This window comes from Embiotoca jacksoni, unplaced genomic scaffold (assembly GCF_022577435.1).
Source record: "Embiotoca jacksoni isolate LCO1_2020_lvr unplaced genomic scaffold, fEmbJac1.0.p SCAF_30, whole genome shotgun sequence".
NCBI classification, from domain to species: Eukaryota; Metazoa; Chordata; class Actinopteri; family Embiotocidae; genus Embiotoca; species Embiotoca jacksoni.
The window spans coordinates 2,008,142-2,031,853 of NW_027185382.1; the positions used below are offsets into that span (position 1 = coordinate 2,008,142).

Genomic DNA, 23,712 nt, shown 5'->3' on the forward strand with positions numbered 1-23,712 from the left:
GACATTCTGTGACAAATATGAAAGACTTACACTCCACATGCATTTCTATGGAGACGGACCGTCAGCCAGACTGAGAATATCAAATATTCATGGATTGTCTGTCGTTTGAGTTTGGCATTAATGGGATAAGAGTCCATTTTAATGATCAGAGATTTAATTAAGCTCCGGTGGTGTGACAGGGGCCGACTTCTTGAGACCAGGGAATCCTGAGAATCCCCCAGTCTTACTTTAATGAAACCAGCAGCGGATCATTTTCTGTAATGAGGAAATTGACTTGGATCTCATTATGTGTGTTTTATACCATTCCATATGTTAAACGCTCCAACTAAATGAAATTAACTAAAAGAAAAACCATCGTAATGTCCTCGTGTAGAAAGGATAGAAATTTTACTTTTTGAATAGTTTCAGGTCATTTGTGTTAAACTCTCTCACTGACATCACTTTTCCTGATCATAACTGCAACTGTTAACGTTCAATTTATTAAACAAGAAATTATGTACCTTGAGCGCTTGAAATCAACTCAACTGGTCAAAATGGCAGATTTATGTCATCTGGCAACCACACAGTTTGCTTAGGTTCGAGCAACCTCACATTCGAGCTAATTCACCGTGCTTTTGCCATTAGGGCCCCTCGACTTTGGAACGACCTACCTGAGGAGATCAGGATTGCAGAATCATTGACTTCTTTTAAATCACTTCTTAAAAACCATTTTTATAGAATTGCTTTTAAGTGATGTTGTCCTTTTATGTCCTTTTATGCAGTTCTTTTGTTCCCGTTTTTTTTGGTTTATTTTATTCATTTATTTATTGTTTGTTTTCTATTCCATTTGCTTGTTTTTGGTTATTTGTTTGGTTTTGTTTTATTCATTACCTTAATGGTATGGTCTTTTTTGCCTCTTGTTTTCTTAAATGTTTACCGGTATTGACGTTATGTATGACTACGCTTTGCTTCTCTGTCGAGCACTTTGTAAAATCTGTTTTTAAAGGTGCTATATAAATAAAGTTATTATTATTTGACATGAAGGAGACCTAACAGTGATGTCACTGCACACTAATGCTGCAGGGAGCCTCTGAATCACTGCAGCAACGTCAAACCACTGTAGGCCGGTGCGCCCATGTGAGGGCAATATCAGACTTTCAGCCCCTTCGTTTATGTATTCCCCCTGAAGGCAGACTAAGCTCTTTCCCTGTCTCCTCCCGCTCTCTCTTAGCCTGCTCTCATTCCCCCCATCTTTCTCATTCTCTCTATCACCTGTGTACTAACTTGTCCTGAGAAGACACACACTCCCCTGTCATTTATCAACACTGTCAGCACAGATGGAAAGAAACCTCCTACCTGCCGGCCGCCCACTTGCACTTCTCCATGTCAAATCCCAACACAGCGGTGTCGGCATGTGATATCACCTCCGATATCAAGGAGCGCATCCAGGCAAAGATTCCCTCCAGTAAATGATAGAAAACTGTCACATCACGCTGGGAAAATTTAAAAAGTTGCCTCTACTTCATGTAGATTCAAATCCCCGGAATCGATTCCTGTTGAAAAACTTGACTAATTAAACCTAAAGTTGGAAAACAGTGTTTCAGAATTAGACTTTGAGTAATCGTAAGACTCAAAAGAAATATGACTTTGATGGCCTGAGAAAGTAGCAGCTTATTTCTGGCTTGCTGTCATACAAGAAAATGAATTAATCTTCCAAGTCAACTCAAACGCTGCACATTGTGATTTGTTTGCATTTTAAGACATCTCGAAGCTTTTGTTTGATTTACGCATGTGACAGATTCAGTTTTTCCTGGTCCACTTCCAATCACTGCAGGAGTTTTAGCACATAAATGGACTCACACCACTTGGACACTTTGGCATATGAAAATATGTTTTTAAAAAATTCAACATCAATCAATTTGGACACAACCAGAAAGTTGTAAAATATTTGCAGAATAATTTTACTAAAGAGTTTGAGGTTCATTGCTGTTCATGTGGAGTTCACAGACTCTGAGTTTTGGTAACGCAAACATTGTCAGACTTTCTTAAGCAAATTTGGCATTATATTCAAAGAAATGTAAAATGAATATATATTTTTGTTTCTGGGAGGGAGCTCCCTTCTGGGCATGTCTTTAAATATAGTATGAATTTTGGTAGTCTTTTGTAAAAAAGTTGCATGAATTCACTTTGACATGGAGAATATATGTGTGTAGGTCTGGGTATCATTCAAATATTCTAGGTACCTGTACGTCAACTTTGATAGGAGAATGATAAAGTATTTTAAGAAATGAAATGGTATCGAATCAATTCGGTCTGTGCCATAAAAATAATTAAAGTTTAGTATCCATCCCTTTAATGTGTTAGTCTAATTTTCAGAAAAATAGAAACTGTGTTAAATTACTAAACTATTAAAGATTCGAGCTTGAAGTTACACTTCATTTAACATCCTAACTAAAATAGGATGTACTAAAATAGTCCTGACGCTGTTCAAATAATGTCTTCAATATAGCATAACCTCCCGTCATCTCAACCGGATGCCTCCTTTTCACGCTGATTGCCTTTACATTGTCACTTGCCTAAAGAAAGGTTGCTGTTAATTTCTTAACTTTGCCACTGAAGCGTCAGAAGCAATTAAGCCTCAGCATTTGAGGTCCTGCTTTCAAGTGAAATGAGAAGGAGGGAGAGTGGGAGGGATAAAGGGGAGAGGAAATGAGGAAGGTCAGGCTGCTTACATTACAAAGATGCTGCATGCAGTGGCACAAAGTGCTCCAAATATTTTTTAATCTTCAGCATTTGTTTGCATTCGTGTGCCTTTTCTTTTATACAGACAGAGGGAGAGATAAAGAAACACAGTCTGATCTCTACAATGAATGTACGCAACAAGGTTGTCGAGGACTTTTAAGGGATCATCACACAGCATGCAGTCAAATGACATACTGCTAATTTACAGCATGGTGCAGCACAAAGGTGGGAAGTATATATGAGGACATTTGCAAAGTAATTACAGTTTGAAGGTAGTGGTATCTGACTCAAGTATTAACATGTTGCAGTACTTCACATTCGCACTCTTCTAAAGTTGGACGTTTTCTGCCGTCTTTTCCTGAAGTTCAGAAAACATGACAGGGTGGAAAGTCTGAATTCCTCCATGGAGCTGTTTTTTTTTTTTTTTTAACTTGAGGCTGTTCATGCCTTGTCAATAAACAGATTACAGGCTTTTGTACTCGAAGTAAAACGTGCCTGATGCTGTAGAGTGAAACCTGTTCCAATTTTTGCATCATACTGCCTGATAAAACCATCATATTTTGGAGGAAGCAACTAAGGGAGGAAAAAGGATACTAAATGAAAAACCTGGGTATGTTTGTCGTAAAGTGAGCAGGTAATTTTGCAAATTACATAAATGGAAATATTCCTTTTTCTTGATATTCATGTTTTGACCACCTGATTATAACATCTACTTGTTACTTTGAGTGCACTTGGTGCTCTGCAAACATCTGGTTATTTATAGGAGTCAGATAGGATCAAGGTAAGCAGCCAATATTAAGTAAAAGAAGCTGGCTTTAGTTTGATCTGGCGTGAACTCCTCAGGTAATGCAGTGGTATGCTGTTGTCTCTGAGCTCCAGTGAGGTGGAGGGAGGAGGGTTGGTGGAATTACTCTCAAACTCTAGAGTTCATTATGACCCCAATGAGCAATAAACATCCCTCAGTTAGCACAGAGAGCAATAACCCATTTAATTTCATAATTATAGATTGCTTTGATGTCCACGCTGAAAGGTCAGGATGAGTCGGGTTTTTTTTATTGCTCAGTTGGCGTATGTGAGAACAGGTTTAGTTGAAAGAAGAGGGAGAGACTGACAGACAGACTCTCCTGCTGAGCCTCTGACAACCAGCTGGCTGATTGGTGATACAAACACACACACACACACACACACACACACTCGCACATTTTTAACATGAAAACACAGCGGAGGACACGCGTGTACCGAGCACACATAACCAGAGAAAATCACAAACCCATTTTTTTCACCGCCTGGAGTACGGAACTAGAAAAGACTTGTCACCTAGTACAAAAACAACACACTTCAACACACATTTGAGCATGTAGACACTAGATAAATGTGGGAAAAAAAACAAAAAACAGCCAACCTGACATAGACACTCACAAAGAGAGGGAATCTTAAAAGCATGTTTCATCATGCCTGAATATTATTGTCTTTAAAGCAGATGAGATCCTTGAGAAGGTCTGTTTGCTCATCTCAGTTGCAGTGAACGCTCCTCACAGCACTCTAGCCTTTGTGTTTTATTTGCTCTTTGTTAACCATTTACTCTCTCCTCACTTATTGCTGTCCGCTCATCTTCTTTCGGCTGTCAGTGGATGGAAGATGGAGGCTTTTATGAGGGAAAACTTTCCAGGAAGAGTGGCTTTTGAGCTTACCGATATCTACTAAGGCAACAAGGCTAAATGAACCCTGTTATTCTAACAATGAGTGCAAAAGCATGGCAGTGATGTAAATAACTCAAAATATCATGAATTCTTTTGTTGCTTAAGGAGTAAAATACATTTGAGTTGTAGAATTTATACAAATAAATCCAAAATGACTGATATGAAGACAAACAGCGGACACAAAGCATCCCCCTGTAAACTCTAATACAAATCACCCAATACTTTGTCCTCACCCTCAATCTCTTGCTCCCATCCCTCCTCACCCTGTCAAACCCACGATTCCTGACTCATCAGACACTATTGTCATGCACTCTCCATCGGCGGGCACACGATGCTAAATTATTGGCCCCTTTTTAATAAGGCTATGGATTGTTTGAAGAATGGCACCGGCACTGCTGTTGATTATATCGAAAGCCTGTTGTTTTATATCCTGCGAATGTCAGATTTCTGCTATTTACATCCCTCAACTCCTGCATGCCAGAAAATGGTTATTGATTTTGCCAGAGATGAATGGGAGTGACCGCGTGGAATTAAAAACAAAAAGACAAAAAGGGGCGAGCGGAGGTGGAGGTGGAGGCTGGGGGAGGAGGAAGAAGTGAGGAGTGTTGTGTGGTAAAGATTCCTCCAACAGGGATATTAGATGACGAACTAGACTTTGACTGGTTTCGGTATCTTTAAATTTAAGGAATTACAAGAAGAAAAACCCTCAAGCAATGTCACAAACCAGTGATCACACTTGACTCGGACCAGTTTTATAGCAACTTACACACGAGGGTTTTAGTGCCTCAGTTGGGCATCCATCTTGGCCGATTCTGTAAACAAAATAGTTCCATATTTCTGTCCTGGCAGCGCTTTTTCAAGCAGTTTTCGACGGACTGGGATTCAGTTCAAGACGTGGCGGACTGTTTGATGCTGTTGCCATGCTTTCGGCCAATTGTCTTCATTGAATTTTGAGCCTACGGCTACAATCCATGGTCAAGAGCCAGACTGCAGCTGTCTGTTCCAAGCCTTCATCTTATTCTCTTAAAGGAAAAAGATGCTCCTCTCAGACACTCTGTTACATATCAACAATCTGTGATGTTCAAAGCGTCCCAGGAGTTATTTTTCAGTGAAATGTTGTTGTAATATACTTTTTTAGTGAACCTTTTGCTTGTTTTGTTTTCTGTTCATTGAGTCATCATTTGAGCTTCTGATTTTCCTGCCTTTCTTCTTTTTCCAAAAATGGTTGTTTTGTTGGTATTTTACTCTGAATAATATCACAGTGGCATAACATAATCTTACTCGGCAGCAGAGGTGTCATGCTATTTGTTAACGTGTCAGAGCGCCCCTGTGAAGTGTACAGTTAAGCTATGACTTGTTGAGGTTTTGTAACCTCTATTCCAGCGGTGGCAAATTTGCATACAATCATCAGTCATGTATATTTTCATCGTTATAACTTTGTTAGTCACAGTGGTTTTCAGTCATTTTTCTGGATTATACATCTCAAGTGTTATTGTCTGATTTCCTGCAAATGTTTCACACAAAAAAAAGCCTTAAGGGTTTCTCTGTACTGAAAATTTTGAGGGCTTTTAATTCACCTTTGCCCTTGGGGAAATTATTGTTGCCATTTTGCGGTGTTTTCTGACATTTAATTTAAAAAAAATAAATAAATAAATCAAATAAATCAAGAAATACAATTATTAAAGGAACTATTAGCTGCAACTTAACATTCTGTGAATGTGGTACAGGCAAAACAGTTTTGATAACTTTTAATCATTCAAGTAATGTAGAAATGCGAAACATGTATTTCTGGTTTCCACTTCAGTAATATTGTGCTGTTCCTCTGTTCATTGTACATAGTACATTTTTCACCATTTTAGAAGAGTTTATACAAGTCTAGCTCATGACAGCAGTGGAAAATGGACATGATGCTTGCAATTGTAGATTATTTATTACAATTTGTTAGTGAGCTGCATGAAGCAGTGTCTTCACTGCTGTACATATGGGTAATAGTGACAATAATCATTTGCATCATGACAAAAGTAGGAGTCAAGCGTTGAAGGGCAGGGGAGAGCCAGAAGAAGAGTGTTTAAAAAAAAAAAAAAAAAAAAAGCAGGAGGAAGAGTAGAAAAGCAATTGAGTGATGAAGGAACAGTTTGAGAGGCAGACCTTGAACAACAACAGACAAGGACTGAGTCAGGAGAAAGAGTGGCATCCGAAAAATTGATAGAAGAGAGAGGTTGGGAAAAATGGGAAAGAATATGTAAAGAAACCGACAGGGAGTGGAGGAGGAAGAGCGGCAAAAAATATGACAGGAGTGGAATGAGGTGGTGGGACGACGGAGGGAGAGGGGGACCGGTGACTGAGTACAGATAGATGAATGACATTTTGGATTCTCTCAGCAATAAAGTGTCTCCCTAGACACAGGCTGTCTGGGTTTAGATAGAGGCCGTCACACTGAAGGGCTCATTTGCCTTTCAGTTGCTCATTACATCCAACCCAAACTTATTTCCTCCTCTGGGAGGCCAGTTTCCCCCCTCGCTGCTCTGACTCTCACGCTGCATGTGTGTTTACATGGGCAGCCGTGCATGTGTGCTCATACATTGCATGCGGTGCATGCTGGTGCGTTCGTGTGTTTTTCCATGCATTTAGATGAAATGACAGCAGAGACGGCAGCTGTGTGTGTGTGTGCGCTTGTGTGTTTCATTATCTCCCTGGCATGTTGTGTTTGTGACACGCCACTTCACTGTGTACACAATTTGAATGCAACTACTGTGTTTGGAATAATGCAAGTTAGTGAATCTTGCACAACACAGACACACGCACAACATGATGCGATTTATAAAAGGAGAGTGAAGCTAAACACACTTGAATAAACACACACACACACACACACACACACATACATATATATGCATATTTACACCAAAGGCGCATCCTTGAAACACATAACATAAATGTTCTCGAACCTTCCTTCATAATGATTTCTCCCATATGGTTCCTACTAATATTCTGCTCGCAGCCAACTCACTGGAACTGACGCACGCACATACACATCACGATGTGTGTGTGTGTGTGTGTGTGTGTGTGTGTGTGTGTGTGTGTGTGTGTGCTGATCACAGGCAGCCCTTCTGTGCTACATTAACTACAAACCTCATTTCCCCACAAAGAGAAGCCACGGGCTGAAAATTGGCTGGGACGAGTCATTAAACTTGTATCTGATACACACACACACGCGCACGCACGCACACACGCACGCACGCACTCACACAAACACACACACACACACACACACATCAGTTATACAAATGCCCCCCCCTCCTCCCCCACCCACCTGTGTCAGTGTAGCAGGTGATATCCCAGCGCCTGCTGAGAAATGATTGCCCTTTTGATGGAGGAGGTCCAGTATGTTGTGTGTGTGTATCTGTGTACAAATGTGTGTGTGCACTGGTGAGTCTCGACACTCGTGCCTTTAAGTGCGTTTCATGATGTTTGTTTGTGCTGCAGACATAAGGGGAATGATAAGTGACGCTGACTGCAAGGATTAAGACACATGCCCGGCGGGAGGAGAGGGAGGAACAAAAAGAGAGCAAAGGGGAAAATATTGTAAATGGAGGAGGAATAAAGGGGGAGGCAGAGGGAGCGATGGAAAACCACAGCAAGAAAAACAAAAATAGATCAAATCAAAGCAGAGGAAAGAGCATAAGCGGTTAGAAAAATCAAAGAAGGACAAAGAGGAAGTGGCGCTATGGGGGGAAGACACCTGCTGAGACATGATTGATGGCTCTGAACCCCCACTGGCCTCAGATCAGCCATCCTGAGCTGTCAGGGACAATTTGAAGGTAAACTGGCAGAGGAAAAGCCTTAATAAGCAAAAACTAATGATAATTCCTTTTACAGTACGATAGCCTTGCATTAAAACCAAAACCAAAATTTACAACAGGTCACACTGACTCCTTGTCTGAACAAAAGGCAAGCTGCTATGTAAAAAAGTACCATGTCGTAGTTAAATTCCACTGTCAGTCATTGTGTAAGTCATTACTTTTTTCAAACAGAGTGTCTCACTTTGGGATGAAACTTCATTTCATATACAGTGAGCTCATGTGAGGGCTGAGCCTATAAGCTGTGTGGCCGCCTCGTCAGCATCACCTCAGGGCTGCGGAACTTCTGAGCAGCAGAGAAGATGATGATGATGATGGTGGTGGTGGTGGTAGTTGTGATGATGGTGGGAGCAGTGATGAGGGGGATGAAGGCCTGTGGTCAGGCCGGTAATAACCGTCCACCTCTGATGTGGTGCGGGCTCCTGGGATGTTTGAAGCCAGCCGTGTGGGAGTGCGTCTGCTGACGAGAGGGATGTCTGAGCGGTTTGCAATGATGGGAAGGATGGTGGCTTCTCTTGGATGGAGTTTTATAACAAATCTATAACGGCAAGACTGTGTGCTTTTTGTGCGTGTTTTTTTTGTGTGTCTGCCAGGCTGTGTCTGTGTGCTTTCCCTCTACATACAGTTGTGCAGACAGTTTTGTTTGAACTAATACAAAGCTTCATAGTTTTCATCTCAGGTTTATGTCCCTTAAAATGATTTCTTGCAACAAAACACTGCTTACAAGAGTAAAAAGTTGATGTTGACAGCTCAGAAAATGATATATTTCAATATGTACTGTATATTTCAATCAGGACTGAACACGGAACAAAATGTAGATTTTGTGTCCAATTGATCTAAGATGCAACCTAATCAATTAGTGGATCAATAAGAAATTAAAAGTATCCATATTATTCCAGCTCCAGAACAAGACATTTTATGACTTTTTTTTTTTCTGTATTTTTGCAATTCTTTAGACAACTGATTGATCCATCAAGAAAATATTAATCAGTTTAATTAATGAAAACAATTGCTGTTTCCAACTTTGAATTGTAAATGATTTGAGTTAGATTGATCTGACAAAATGTGCCCTGGGGTTTGGGAACTTTTTAATGTCTTTCTTTTTATACTTTTTAACTGTATTAAATAGAATATCAGACTCGGTTATAAAGACAGATTAATCAATAATGCAAATCACCTTTTAACCCTGACTGTTGATTTAAATTTTTTTCTAATCTGATGCCTGGCTTGTCATCAAAGCTCTTCTCTTACTTTAAAGAGAAATGTGCTTAATTTAATAAATCTCCTTTGTTATTTCTGTGGAGCAGACCATTCAACTGCCAATCAATAATTCTAAACAATGAATTTGAAATGATTGCAAAGGTGACTGAGGAGCAGCAAATGTGATTTTGTAAATCATTTTTACATCTTGAGGACTGAACACGAGTGCAGGAAAAAGTTTTTAGGCTTTAAAAATATAGTTATTGATTTTCTAACTTGGGAGAAATTGTATATGTTGACATTTATTGATCAGTCCTGAAATAGCAGGAATAAAGCAGCATAATTTCTTAAAAATTTCGTGTGGCTCCCCTGGGAAGCCACTATTGACCACGACTTCTGTTTTACACAATTAAAAACATCCCACTTCAGGAAGGACTTTTACAAAGACACCTAAAACCAGCACAGATAAATAACATTTTGAAAGTCTGTGGGATTCAGGATGAACTTTGATGGATGTTTTTCCCTTGTGGATTGGTCCAAATGTGACGGCACCCAGCTGAGCTGAAGCAGCTTCTTCAGTGTTTCTGAGCCGAAAGTCCACCACTATCCAGCGAACGGAGCCGCGACCTCATGCCAGAACTTTGAACCTGCTCTGCTTTACTTATGTCACGTTCTTGTCGGTCTGCTGACCCCTGCTGCTGCCTCGCCACCCACTCAGTCAACCATTACAGCTCCAAACCCAGAGGATGCACCCTCTACCACCGCCATTCTTCATCTCAATGTTCTAACACAAATGAAAGAAAAAAACGGAGGAATGAAGTCGTCAGATTTGTTTGTCGACATGATTGTTTTGAAGGTTTTAAAAATGTTAGTAGGTGTCAGATATTTTTTTTTATCCACATCTGAAGTGATGTGAGCATTTACAGAAAAGAAATAAAACTGTTTTCAGTAATTTTCACACTACATTATACATTTTATTAGTTGCGGCAGAGTCCACTATTCTCACAACGGACTCAGATCGCCCACCTAAGCTTAAGAGATGGAGAGGAGAGGAGAGGAGAGGAGAGGAGAGGAGAGGAGAGGAGAGGAATGAGACAGTCTAAGTCTGAATCTGCAACAGGAGGACAGAAACATGATACAACAGCAGGCAGAGAGAATAAAAGCGAAAAGAAGAAGAGATGAAGTGAGAAAAAAAACAAGCACAGCTCAATATGTCAGTGATAATAGGCGAGGAGGTAACTGTCTGTCTTTGTCTCTCACTTCACGGACGGATCAGAAGTGCGCTCAACAGCCAGAACCACTGAGCACACATGCCTTTACACTGACACACGTCTCCGCTCGCACCTGTCCCACGTTGATCACTACAACTCTAAAATGGCTCCCTCAAAATAATGCTATGAAACAGGATTAAATTGTAATTCAATCTAAGAAGATTAAGTTCATTTGTTTTCAACTTCAAGGTTAACGCCAGCAGAACAATATGTAATGTTGCACTCAAATGTACAGACACAAAGACATATAATACACATCTATATTTGAACTGGATGTAAAAGAAAAATCACTCCACCACTACTGGTTGTAAAAGGCTGCCATGCCATTGTTGGTCTTTCCTTTTGTTATCTCTGTATCGATTAGTTATAAATAAAGAAGCATCATTAATGTAAATGAAAACACTCTAGTGAAGCAATGAGTCATTGCAGACTGCGTTATTGCTGAAGGCATGATAACTGTACTATGTGCTACTCTTGCCAACACACACTTTAATTTGTTTGTATTGTTTTTCTTATTTCTGCTGGCTCGGTTTATTTCTGTTCCTCCCTCTCATTCATTGTACGTCCTTCTCCGACTGTTTCTGTTTCTTCTTTTCTTTTCCGGTATTTCTCTGCTCATTTTTCTCTTGCCTTTGATAAATGCGTTGGTCAGCCCATTAAAATGAGAATAAAGGTTATCGTGAAGAGCAGCTGGAGATCACGATAATGCATCTCTTAAAGCTTCCAGTTATGCGTTGTGAACTGTCGCTGGCTTTGACCAAGCTGCATCCAATGATGCTCTACGGGCAGCTGCAGGCGTGGGTTTGGTGTGCAACAAATGCAAGTATTTGTACGAAAACCACAATGATGTGATTGGTCGAAGTTAACCAGTGACAGACAGATGGACACCAGTATTTTTTTTGAAGTGCCTTCTCTTTTCTAAACAGTTTTCAGGGCCGACTTCTCAGATGCTCTGTGAAACAAACCATCTGGCGTGGCAGGTTAAGGCAAAAGTTGATTTTAAAAATTAAAAAAAAAAAAAAAAAAACATGTTACGCTTTTGCACAGCTTACTTTGAAGCTCATATTATCTTATATCAAAAAGAGCTGTGGCAGATTAGATGGATAGTATGTAAGCCGCGCTGCACGACGAGCTGTCCTGCTGGATGAAAATAGGAGGAATAATTTCCCTTTTAAATAAGTGGAAGAACTGATTTCTTATATGCAAGATCCTGACTGGCAGGTATCAGCTTCTCCAGCAAACACAGACACCGAGACAGACACACACACCTGAACCGTCAAGTGGACACGGCCTCGTGTCACCTGATGCATTAACGGGGAAAAGGCAACAGCTCAATACTTACATTGTCCGCCGCTGATCCTGTAAAAAAAAAAGAAGCGAGAGAGAGGGCAGAGACAGAGAAATGGATGGCTAAGGGCAGCGAAAACGAAATTAGGAAAAGAGAGCGAGAAAGAGGTCGAGCAGATGGATCTCGACACTTTCGAAATGAGCTGAGAGAAAAGAGCATTTACAGTAGAGCGTGTCGATATGAATGCTAATGCTTCGGGACGTCATTCCCACTCTCACAAACACAAGATTGTGTCTCTCTTTTTTTTTCTCTGTCCATCCCTCGCTTACTTCCAATTCTATTTCTTTGCTTGGCCATACCTTGCTTACTCACACCGAATAAGAGCCACTTCTCTCTTTGTCTGTGTGTGCGTGTGCGTGTGTGTGTGTGTGTGTGTGTGTGTGTGTGTGTGTGTGTGCATGCTGTTGGCTGATATTGGCTTTTGAGAGTTGTTTTCCCCTCACTTTTCACCTCTCCCCTCTGATCTTTTCTCACCACACAGGCATAATAAACCCGCACACACACACACCTGCGAGTAGGTTTCAATAACAGATTATTACAGACACCGCTAACCTTTCATTTCCACACATTGAAAAAAAATCCTCTCGCACACACACACTTATCGATCGGATCAATTTTAGATCCTCGCGGCGACTTCCTTCGAGTTTGTAGCCGCTTCTAAATCATTTTATCTAATAACTCATCTGTGTGTGTGCGCGTGTGTGTGTATGTGGTCAGCAAATCTCATTCATCACTATAGTTCAGGTCCCCTCACTACCATTCGGTCCCGTACAGCCTGCACCCACAGCAATATGGAGGATGGCTGAGGAGAGGAAGTGCGCTCGTCTTTGCAGAGCAAACGATCCATAAAGCAATATGGAGTTTATGAGCTCTCAATGTTGTTCAGTACAGGGACCAGTTCAACTATGCAGGAGCCCTTTGTTTTTTGCGTTCTCTCTTTCTGATATTGTTGTAGTTGGGTGTAAAAATATGAACTTTGGCTTGTGAAAAAATTCAAGCAGCTGTACTTTCAGGACACGGCAAAACGTGAACTACAGATGGGTGATTCTCACTTACTTCTTATGGACACCAATCATCTTACGTGCTCCCACAACTACTATCAGAACAGAGGAAGCTACATTAACAGTTTTACTCATGTTTATTTGACCTTTACGTAACTGCAACAATCTCTTTAGATACAATTTTTTTAATAAATTGATCTCATTGTCGTACTTAATTTAGTTAGTCTTTGTCTATTAGTAAAAAAAAAAAAAAAGGTCCATTACAATTTCCCAAAGTAACATTAGTATTCTTTCGCACAACCAACAGCCTGACATTCAAAGCTATTCAGTTTGCAAACAGAAAAAAACCTGGAGCCACAGTTGTTGATTGATCTTTTCCTCACTAATTGCTTTCCTGACTAATTGTAGCCACATTAATTTATTCCAAGTTTCCATCAGATCAGTATATCTGAAGCAGATAATAACAAAAACGGCAACATTATAAAAGGCATATAAAGTCATTGAAACCCAACAATTCTCAAAGTGGAACCAAAGTAGTTGTCGTGCACAAATTTCAGACCTTAAAATGTCCATGACTTCTTTATTCAGAGCATTTAAAATCGTTAAACGTGACTAGAATCTGTCATTTTTTAATACATTATACTAATTTCCAAACAGTGTCTGTGGTGTTTTGTGCGTCAACATTGGAGATGCAATTTAATAGAATATATGCTGCAGTCCGTTGAACAGGCTTTTTTTTTTTTTTTATTCAAATATAATTTACAATTAAAATTCTTGGTTAAGGCATGACAAACATTTTGTTCATGGTGACGCCAGCCAATCTAGTTTGAATTCAGCAGAAATTTGGATTCATTTATTTGAATGAGGTCACAGAAATATTTAAGCTGTGAAAGTAGATAAATATGAAGCAGTGGAAAAAGGATGCTCTCTCGTTGCATTTGCACACGAAACCAGGCAACATTTGCAGTCGCTAGAAAAAAATCATATTTAACTTCAAAAGTGGGACCTATCCAAAGTTGAACCGCTGACAAACTTTAATGAGCAATTTAATTACATTGAGCCAAACTCCATTACGGTGCCCACACACACCAACACACAAACCTCCAGTCGTGCCTGTGGTAACGTGGCGGTGGTGCCAGCTGAATGGAGCAGATGGTCTCAGGACTGAGGCTGCTGACTGACTGGTGGAAAGGCTGGCAGGGATGGAAAGGGGGTTTGATGGGTGGAAATGGGAGGAACTAATTACAGTGGTAGCCTCTGCATTAGTCAGTTGTCATGCATTTATCATTAGCACTGCAGAATAAGAGTTGAAGAGCAGTTGAATTGTTGTTATTTTGAGTTTACAAGACATTATTTAAAAAAAAAAAAACATCTTTTAGCCTAGCAGAATTTTAACAGCACCTTTTAAGGCAGGATAACACGTATCCAATGCCTTGTTCTACCAGATTTCCCCGTTTGTAGAATCGTATTAGCACCTTGTGTCATTTCCTGCTTTTTATAATGGTTGATCTAACAAGAAAAGTATATACTATCAATATAAATTGACTGTATTTGTAGGTTTCTGTGCCTGGATTAGGAAAAGGAATCTTTGCAGAGGGTGTTGAAAGCTGTGAGCAGGTTTATGTGTGTGCGCGCTTTCATGGCTGTTTTTGTGCATGTGGCTAAAACCATCTGAAAACTCCACCATCTTCTAATTGCCTGGCATTCCCACACACCAACAGAGCCGTGTCTAGTTATAGTATCTTCAAAGTCTTGTAATCTCGTCAGCCGAGTAAAGTCTCCAAGTGAAACCCTCTGTAAAGGTCAACCAATGCAATTTGAATATCTTTGATTAAACGGTGTGCCGTTGCCAGACCCAGACTGTAGGTCACTGCCTCAGAGAAATGATATCCACCCCTCTAACCTCACTTGTCCCTCCCCGAGTCTCGACTCTCGCAGCTCCCTCATTGTCGAGGGTCACGTCTGCTGTTCCCTTTTGAGTAATTTACGTAATCTGCAGATGCTCGCTTCCCTCCCACTGTTCTCTCCGTCCTTCAATCCTCCCTTCTTTCTTTCTTTCTTTCTTTCTTTCAAAAAGGACCGTTTTAGTCCCAAAAGCTCCAATCCTGAATGTTTCTTGGTCTGTCTCTCATTGTCCATTCATTATCTTATCCATTCTAAAAAAAAAAAAAAAAAAAAAAAAAAAAAATTCAGCGTCTGTGCTTTACAGCAGCCAGTGAACCATTCATTTGGTGGTGTAGTTAATTTTCAGTAAGTGCAGTTGAAGAGTCCAGTGAAAACTCATGCGAAAATGTACATTTTCCATCCATTTTATTTCTAAAATATAATGCAGTTTAACTTATCTAGGTTAGCTGGGTGGGTGACCATTAAGTATTAAGCAGCCACCGTATAGTAGCCTGCTGTATGTGAGCAAGTTACCGAGCTTGGTGGCATTTTAACTTGATTAAACAATGTATATCGATGACTGAAAACATTAATTCTGCTTTTTTATAATGATTTTGGTCAAGTATGTTCCTTGCATTAAATTTCCTCATTCTAAAAGTAATTGCACTAACTAACTCGCTCCACAAGACAAACTGTCTCTAAAGTGACACATTCTTTCTGTCTCTGTGTCTAGTTTGCCCCGGTACAGAGAACAAGTTGAGCACCCTGTCTGACCTGGACCAGCAGTACCGCACCCTGAAGAAGCTCTACGAGAACTGTGAAGTCGTCATGGGGAATTTGGAGATCACCAGCATCGACCGGAATCGCAACCTCTCCTTCCTCAAGGTATGAATGTGGAACTATGTGTGGTTTGTTTTCTCAGTAGGTTTTCACAGCATCATACTGTGATGGACTGTGTTTGCAAATGACATCGACTGGGTTTCAGGACCACGGACAGAGATGGACAGAAAAACTGAGGGTGAAGGTTTCAGCACCGCAGACAGTATGAATTAGAGTTGAATGTTTCAGCACCATGGACAGAGACACAAATGCTAAAATCTAAAATATTTCAACATGTTGGATATGTAAAAAGGTTTAAATCCATGCAGATATAAATATTGGTAAATACTCATATTCCAGTTCCTGAATACTGCATACTATTTGCACAGGCACCTGCAATTCTGAAAGTAATTGAATAGGTTAACTGTATCCTACCAATTCTGCTGTCTTTTGAATAATAGGACAAACTAACAGTTACCTGTAGAGGGTGTCTTGTCGCATACAGTTTATCTAATACGGTTACCAATTTACCAAACTCTCATAAGTTGTATAATTCCTTTCAGAGACAACAGTTGCTCAACTTGACATTTGCATTCAAGGCAGCAGATTTAGCTGAATATGTTATCTGGGGTGGGGGGGTTGGGGTGTGGGGGCCTTACAAGTTAAGCATCTTATTCACTTCAAGAGAACTCGTGGATATTGATTGAAGCCCTTTGCCAGGATAATACAACACCATACAGTACAATGAAGCTAATGATAAGAGACACGGGTAAGATTTACAATGGGAGAAATGACTGTGAGAAGCTGAGAGACTGCAGGCAAATGAGCAGCACTCTGAATGTAAAGTGCCATTGGCATTCCAGCCGAACAATGTCGTCTCCCATGGGTATAAAGCTGTGTGTGTGTGTGTGTGTGTGTGTGTGTGTGTGTGTGTGCGTGCGTGCGTGTGCGCGTGCACGTGTGTTTGTGTTTGTGCATTTTTAGGGCTGTGTTTTAAAATTCACTTATTCCCTTTTGCATGGGCATATACTGTATGGAGCCACCAGGCCTGGTCTATGGCCCCTGCTGTGTAATGGAGTGAGGTGTAGTCTAATTACTGGGCCACAGCTATCAAATGAACAGCATAAACAGTCCCATTAGGCCCAGCATCATTAGGGAAACAATTAGGCATCTGGGGGATTGTTAACTGAATGTTGAGCGGCGGGGGGGAGGGTGTTTGGGAGTTATTTGGTTGCCATGGAAACACTGTAGCAATCATCCTATTGGTCAGGAGAAAGCAGAGAAACCCGATCTAACAATTACAGTGCCAATGAAATTATGCACTGACTTATCCAATTGTCAAGCAAAAAACAAGACTTCAGATTAAACTTAGAAACATGTTTGTCTCCGAACTAAAGGCTTTAAAATGTTTAACTGAAGGCAGAAAAGTGGGGCTGCTTCATGTTTGCAGCACAGCTCTGAGAGTTTCTGCACTTTTCTGTTGTCCTTTTGTTTGCCAGTCTGCAGTTTTGTATGCTTACAATATGTGCATCATGGTTCATGCAAAGTTCAGCATTGGCATCTGCACATACCATCTACACTTATATGCTGCTCACATTTCAACAGATACAAACTCAACAGATATACATTCTAGCTGGAAATGGCTAAGAAGGAAAAACAGCAGCTCAGAAGGTACATCCAGTCTATATGTGGACACATGAATGGACATCATATGGAGGGAGGGAGACATTTGGTGACAGTGCGAGAGAAGAGCTAGAGGGATGTCACTTTTATGGCAGGCAAAAACAGCTGCTGTGCTGAAATTACAATGTTCAACTACCGTGCCGCGGGGGTGTGTGTGTCTGTGTCTGCATATATCTGTGTGTGTTTGTAGGGATGTTAAGAGAGCAGGGAGAAGGGGGCGACAGGGCACAGATGTGGAGGGAGGGAGTGAGTTCAGGGATACACAGGAAGGCATGGTGGTTTTTGCCTGGTGAGATGATGACAATTCGATGGAAGATTTGGCCTAAAGCCTCCTCAAGTTCAGTCTCTCTGAGGTTGCTCAATCCTTTGTCTCCTTTCAGTGGACTCCTCAGAAGTACTTTAGGTTGGAGGATAATATTTTTTTGCACAGGCGTCTGAAGGGCATCACCGTGCTACCGCTTGGCACACCCCCCTCTGTCTAGTTTGCTGGCCAGCTCCCCTGGACGCTGCCTGTCTGTCACTCAGAATGACCCATTTTCCCAGAAGTGAGGCGTGGAGCCGCTCCAAGTGGCCCGCAGTGGCCCGCAGTGGCCCACAACCAGCTAATGATGTCACCTAGGCTGAAGGACTCTTCATTAAAGCCGGATCAATTTGGCGGCTCGTGCTGCAAAACACAGGGCATGATGCCAGGGCTGCAGCTGAGAGCGGAGGGACGGGGGATGTCCGCCTGTGGAGCCACAGAGTGACATACAGCGAAGTACGTGCGTCTTTGAGTGTGTTTTAAAGTCTCAAAGTCCTCTCAAGAGGACTGAATCTATCACAAGTTACGGATACAAACGCACATACTTTTACACACAAAGAGACTTCAGCAATAAAGAGAGATGAATGACACGGTCACTGAGGTGTATACTCTATGTCGACATGCAGACAGAGACACTCTTTACTGAGCTTATCTCTGGCAAACACCAGCCAGGAGAGACGGAGAGAAATGAGAGATACAGCTTTTTAAACCAGCACTCATTTCCAAACTTTCTCTTTTTTTTAAAGGATGGTCACGTAGCTCCGCGACTTCAGTTCAGCGCAGTCGGGAAACAGAGGAGAGAAGAAAATAAAAAGGAATGAGACAGGAGAGAAAAGAGACCTCTCGCACCAAAGGCTTCCCATTTTCTTTGGGCTGTATTTCAGCTGCAAATGAAAGCACCTCAGTTTCTGCAGCTCAGCTATTCTCGAAGGATACACCCTCAAAAATTTGTGAGCTGCCTCATATGCTCCGTAAACTATTGTATATATGTCCGTGCTCTGTGTTAGCATGCAGTCCAGATGTTAGATTTGCAGGAATGTTGGACAGGTCTTGAGTCAAAATGAGGTTGCAAGATACTTAGAGGGAGGAAAGGCCGCTTAGCTCGAAGCGTCGATAATCATTTTTTATGATGAACTTTCATCCTTGCTATTTTTTGCATTATGATCTTGTCAGCTCCGGTGCATTTTTTTGTATCTTCTTCTTCTTTCATGTCCTTGCTCTAACCTGCTGAGATCAGTGTATTAATCAGAGATTCCTGCCTCTATGCGTGTCATTATTCAGAACTCATTTGATCGCTCTTCTCTGTGTCTGAGAGTGGACCTCTACGCCATTAATTTACTGTGAGGCAATAATTCAGACTGCACTCTATCACACTTGTTTCACCGAGTCTGCCCTTCAACGATGTTTACCATTCATCCGGTTCCTGGTGATGTACTGTACGAACATTTACTTCTGTGTACTTTTGATCGGGGAACATTTTTCATGTTTTGGGCTCTTTAGTTACAATTAGGGAAAAGATCTACACATTACAGCAGATAATAATTTAGAGATTTATATGTTACCGATTTGTGAAATGGCCCTTTCCCGTTTCATATACATGTACAGTGTATAAATCACTTCAAACATTTCAAATTGCTTTACAAAAGGCATCATAAAACACTCAAGACAGGATGAAGAGGATGACATTAAACATTAGAATGAGATGTAAAAAGCACAGATACGTTGTAAAACAGAGGAAATTCCTGCAGCCAGACTCTTTTCAGAGGAGTGATGACTGTTATGGTGGCAGATGATCGATCACTACAATCACATATGGGTGCATTGTGATAACTTCTGAATCCGAAGCTGAAGCTGAAGCTGTGTGTCTTTTGGCCCGGACTGTGTGCTGCGGGCTTTAAGGATGAGACTCAGAAGTAAGAGATGTTATTTACATGGAGAGACAGAGAGAGGTAGAGGAAAGGTCCAGTGAGGAGGTCAAGTGCTCCTCTCTCTCGCTCCCTGTTTCGGCACTCTATTGTGGCACAATGGCTGCCGTAGGGCCTCTTCACCACGTAATGACACCATCAGCCCGAGCAACGGTTGGAGAGGGCCGTGCTAGCCAGGCGGATTGTCCAGTTTCATTAGCCTCTGAACCAGCTGAGGAGCTCATAAAAGGTTGGGACTATCGCCTGGAACGGGAGGTTGTTAGCGCCTCGCGGGCACCCAGCAGCGTTTGCATAATTACAGCTCTTAAGGCTGGGAAAATTAGCACCCTGCTCATGCCAGCCAGCACCCTTCCAGATCACCGTGGCGTTACCATAATGTATCTTGTAGCTCGGTAATTGTAAGGTAATGGAAACGTCTCAGTCCGAGAGAAGAAAAATATAAGATTTTAGTCTTTGTTTAATTTTTTTCCCCCCAGTATCTTACCACAGTGTAGCTGCTTCCTGCAGCTGAGTAATTAGTTAAACAGAAGTAAAGTGTGGGAGCTCAGAAAAAAATCAACTACTGACGGATGTGATTTTCTCTGTTTGTATGATTCCCATGTTTCAGGAAATTCTGGAGATTAGGGATTTCTTCACAAGTGTTCTTTGTTAAGAAGATAAATTTGTCACAGAAATTCAAAAAAAATGTATTCATACCAACAAATGATACTTATTAGGATAACCATAAAATATTTTTTTCCCTAAATTTGATTTTATTATCCCTCTTCCGAGCTATGACACATGCATGTGTGTCTTTATTCCTGCACCCTTTTTTAAAAATGTACAAAGGGACAAAAAGCAAACAAATCAAAAACATCTTGAAGCTTGACAGCTGAACACAGACAGCTCTGTCATTCTCCGCCTTTCTAACTCTTTGATTGCCACATGCAGATGAATACAAGCTTGTGTTAGCATTAATGCTACAACAGCAAGAATCCCTCTCTTTCATGTGAAGTGCTGCTGAGACTGGATCAACTTATCATTTCTGCTTTGTTCCTGTTTTACTTGAGCAGTGAGGTGCATGCCTTGATCTCTTTTATGTTCAACGGGGTTCAAACACTGATGTTGTGATGTGCATAACTTTTCAAATTACCTGATGTTTACTGTGGGGATCTGCAGTATGTATATGCAGCAGAAAACTGAAGAGACAACGAAGAAAAACATCTATGAGAGAAAAACATATTTAACTGTGTCGGTACTGCATCTGCCCAAGTTAATCACTCACAAGCTATTTGTGGGCAGACATCCTTCATCTTAAGCATGGCATAGCATGGCTTTTTGATACCCAGCATCGTGATAAACCACATATAGATATACAAGGCATGCTTTTTAAAAATTCTATCAGATGTCGACACATGTATTATACAGTCACTTTTTCATACATCAGTTTGTGAAAAGTTCTGCAGCACAAAAAGTTGGCATCACGCAGGCAGAACAGTGGCTGTATAACAAGGTCAACATATACAGCGCATTCATTTTGTTTACATTATATAGTTGGCAAGTTTTTAGAAAAGTGCAAAGATAAAAAAGCCAAAAAAGAGTCGGGGGTCACCACATTTGGAAGTGACTCCTGTGGGAGTTGCAGCTCCTTAGTTTGGAAGTTGGGGTGTCTTCTGCCCCGAGGGGGAGCTTGGTAGGTGGTACGACTGAGACACTGCTCCTGCTCATTACTGGGCTCCTGGTTGTCTAGCCTACAGCACTGGAGAGTTAAACAACAGCTCTACACTGCAGAGGGGCCATATAAACAGAACAGATGCACACATATTCATGCAGCACATATTAAGGAAACATAAGCCTGCACATTAAACATGCATGCACAAAATCTGCCTCGTATTCAGGATCCGATCGTCCCATTCATCTCTTCATGTGTGTGTGTGTGGTCGGCAGCATGCCAGCTTTTTTGTGGGCCTGATCAAAGCAGACATGGTGCAGAGCAGAGGTCTCAGAGGTGAAATTAAAGCTTTGCCTTTTCCACAGCATGGAGGGGGAAAGTGATTACCGTTAAATTAAAAGGTACGACCATAAAAGCGTGCCACGGCCGAACCCTCGCAATTCATCAAAATGATCCCACGGCGCGTCTTTTGCTTATCAAATTGTAAAATATTGTCCATGACACTGGCGTAACAGGAGCGTAATTAATGCACTAAATCAATTCCAAATCACTCTGCGCAGAGTGGCCCTGCCGGGATGCCGTCATTATCGCAAATTATGGTGGCAGATGCATGGGGCCGAGAGGAATGGATAAAACTCCTCTACAACCAGCTCTGTTCATTACCCCCTCTCTCTCTCTGACTCACCAAGTGACAAACAAAGTGGCATGCCTCCTCACTTACACGTGTACTATCTTATTACCAGGTGCAAACAGTTTTATTTGTGAGCACTATTTTTACAGACTCTTGTCCTGAAATTATCCTGCAGACACGTGGCTTTCAATGACAAACCGCATGTCAAAGAGAGTAACGTATTCCAGTTAGATTTTACTTTAAATCTCGGGATGATCAATACTGAGAGGATCAGCACACAACTACCATTAAAATACAGCTGTTTTATCACTTTAAAGGGCTTATTTACTCCCACCGCTGACTGCATGAGATAACAAGGCACTTGGTGCTCTCATGTGGTAACAAAGAAAAACTTGTATATATGTATTTTACTTTTAGATTCATGCTTTTTTTTTTTTTTTTTTTTTTTTTAAATAGTTTATTTTACTCTGTGGGACGACTGCAAGGGGAATTGGAGGAATAGGCTGCATTTAGTCTGTAGTTGTCCAATGCTATGTTCATGCAAAAGTAATGTGTAATGAGCCCACTTGAATTTCAGTAACTGTAGTTGCATTATTTGATTTGAAAAAATAGATAGTTACAGGACGGGTTACCACCAGAAGAAGGTAAATCACAGTGTTGTAAATTTTATTTTGGGAAGAAGCCCAAAAGATGTATAGTTTTATTCTTGCATCACCTGGAAAGTTTGGAAAGGTAAATGGTACTAACAACAATCTCATACTTGTTGAAGGAAGAGTGAAGTGAGGTCAGGAAACAACGCCTCTCTGCAAAACACAAATAAATAATGGAGTTTCTCGTCCCAGTCTTGTCTCCCACAACTTCCCATGAACTTCTGAGGTTCTCAGATCTCGGCTGTGAACATATGAATTGTTACATTACGAGAACATTCCACCAGACTGAATAATTCTGTGTCTGGCTGTGCTTGGCAGCGCTAGTGTAACCAAGCTCTGAGATCATTTGACTGTTTGAAGGCAGTGCGTCATTGCCGCAGGATATATTATGCATGCATATTGCATTTTTATGACATTTCCTAAAGATTTCGTGACTCGCAGTGATTTATATGATTTTTGCAATTGCATATTCCACAGAGTGTACAAAACAGAACTTTCTTCAATTCTGTGGAGTTCCATTGTTGATGTTGGTATTGTGTTTGCGTATGAAGTCCCACATTATGAGCATGCAAAACACTCTGCATGTTTGATAGTTTCATATTTAAATTTTTCTTTGGGTATTGATGGTGGCTCAAGATGCAAAGATGCGGGGAAAAAAGGCATTGAGAAAAGAAAAGCACATTTGCAGAGGAAGTTAGAGAGCAAAGCGGAGCATTTTTGGGGATGATTTTATTGAGCGCACCTCCACCTACATCATTATCAGCAGAATAATCTAAAAATTAGATAAAGATCATCACTGCAGTTTATTATCATCTCATTTTGTATTCAGTTTTGGGAGATTCTCCCAGTTAATATATTTAGAAGAAGCTTAAATAGGTTTTATCTTTCATTGTATTTCATTACTGCATGAACATGTCATGAAACCGATTATTTTAACTTAATCATGTTTGTAGAAACCAGCTTATAGGCTTACGACTACCTCCAGCTGGACTGCAGCAGACTGTGATAAATTACAGGATGCACTTTGGTCTAAATACCACCCCTCAGTGCTGGTACGATAAGTGTGC

The 23,712-nt window shown here is 40.9% G+C and overlaps 1 protein-coding gene across 3 annotated transcripts in view; it reads left to right on the forward strand.

The window, feature by feature from the left end:
* Positions 1-23,712, forward strand: part of LOC138206973 (receptor tyrosine-protein kinase erbB-4-like) — a 214,241-nt gene that overhangs the window by 93,334 nt on the left and 97,195 nt on the right. For all 3 annotated transcript variants that reach the window (XM_069163915.1, XM_069163918.1, XM_069163917.1), the window contains exon 2: positions 15,719-15,870. In XM_069163915.1, coding sequence (XP_069020016.1) covers positions 15,719-15,870 — 152 coding nt within the window. The remainder of the gene's footprint in view (positions 1-15,718; positions 15,871-23,712) is intronic.